The following is a 1,354-nucleotide window of genomic DNA, read 5'->3' on the forward strand; positions in this document are numbered from 1 at the left end:
CAATAGCAAGGTAATGGGTGGAACAACCAAAATCGCCCCCAAGGTAATTTCTCGTTTAACTCAGGCTTTAGTTCTTCCCAGCCTTCGCTTAAAGATCTTGTTCTTGGTCAGGCCAAGATAAATGAAAACCTTGTTAAAAGCTTTCCTTTAATGATAAAATGTTTGAAAACATAAAAATCAAGCTTGATGGCCTGACCACATCGTTTAAAGAACAAGCATCTTTCAATAAAAGAGTAATGTCTCAGATAGATCAGCTTGCTTCTGCTGCTAAGTCTGCTGCTGGTGTTGAAAATGTTAGTTCGGTGACCACGAGAGGGGGTAAGACCACTCGTGATCCACCCAACCCTAACCATGGTACAGCTAAGACTCCGCGTCAACAAGAACAAACATCTGCTGAGCCGGTTGATCCTCAAGACGAATCATCAGATGAGGAACCGACTCCAGAAGTTTATGGGGACACCACTGCTGAGCCAGTTGATCCTCAAGATGAATCATCAGATGAGGAACCGACTCCAGAAGTTTATGGGGACACCATGATGCTTCCTTTCCCCACCAGGTGGAGGAAGAAGAGGAAGGACGGAGAAGAGCAATTTCTCCGCTTTGTGGAAATGGTCGAGAAAACAAACGTCAGCGTCCCGCTGATGGATGTCTTGCACATACCATCCTATGCTAAGTTTATCAAGGATATCATCAACAACAAGCGACCATTACCCTCCGTAGAAGTTGTCAAGCTGACAGAAGAGTGTAGCACAGCTATACTCAACCATCTACCTGTGGAGAAGCAAGATCTTGGGTGCCCCACAATTACATGCTCAATAGGCACCCAATATTTTGATCATGCCTTATGTGATCTTAGGGCGAGTGTGAGCGTCATGCCGAAATCGGTCTTTGATAGGCCAAACTTCACCAACTTGGAACCAACCAACATGACACTCTAGTTAGCGGACTTGTCAGTTCGGTACCCAGCAGGGATTGCCTAAGACATTCTTGTCAAGATCAGAGGATATTACGTCCCCGTGGATTTAGTGGTGTTAAATATGGAACTCACCAAGGAGACACCACTAATCCTGGGAAGGCCATTCTTGAGCACGACAAAAGCACAAATTGATGTGGGAGCCGGAGAAATCCGCTTCAACATTAATGGCCAAGAAGAGAAGTTCGAATTCTGGCCACGCTGTCAAGAATCCTCCAACATGATACGCATCCGCTATGGGCCAAATCCCCAAGGCATCAGGGAAGTTGAGATCCAGCCCCAACTTCTGAAAAACTTATCAAAAATATCAAAACAAATGCCGGAGCCAAAGCAAAAGGTGGCTCCTAAAAAGAATAAAAAGGAGCAAAAAAAGAAAGAATC

The 1,354-nt window shown here is 45.0% G+C and overlaps 1 protein-coding gene across 1 annotated transcript; it reads left to right on the forward strand.

Annotated features, from left to right (window-relative positions):
• LOC110431839 lies at positions 237-938 on the forward strand. The gene has a single exon (XM_021451518.1). It carries the CDS (start codon positions 237-239, stop codon positions 936-938), a length of 702 nt encoding a protein of 233 aa, XP_021307193.1.

The sequence above is a fragment of the Sorghum bicolor genome, chromosome 1, assembly GCF_000003195.3.
Source record: "Sorghum bicolor cultivar BTx623 chromosome 1, Sorghum_bicolor_NCBIv3, whole genome shotgun sequence".
Classification (NCBI taxonomy): domain Eukaryota; kingdom Viridiplantae; phylum Streptophyta; class Magnoliopsida; order Poales; family Poaceae; genus Sorghum; species Sorghum bicolor.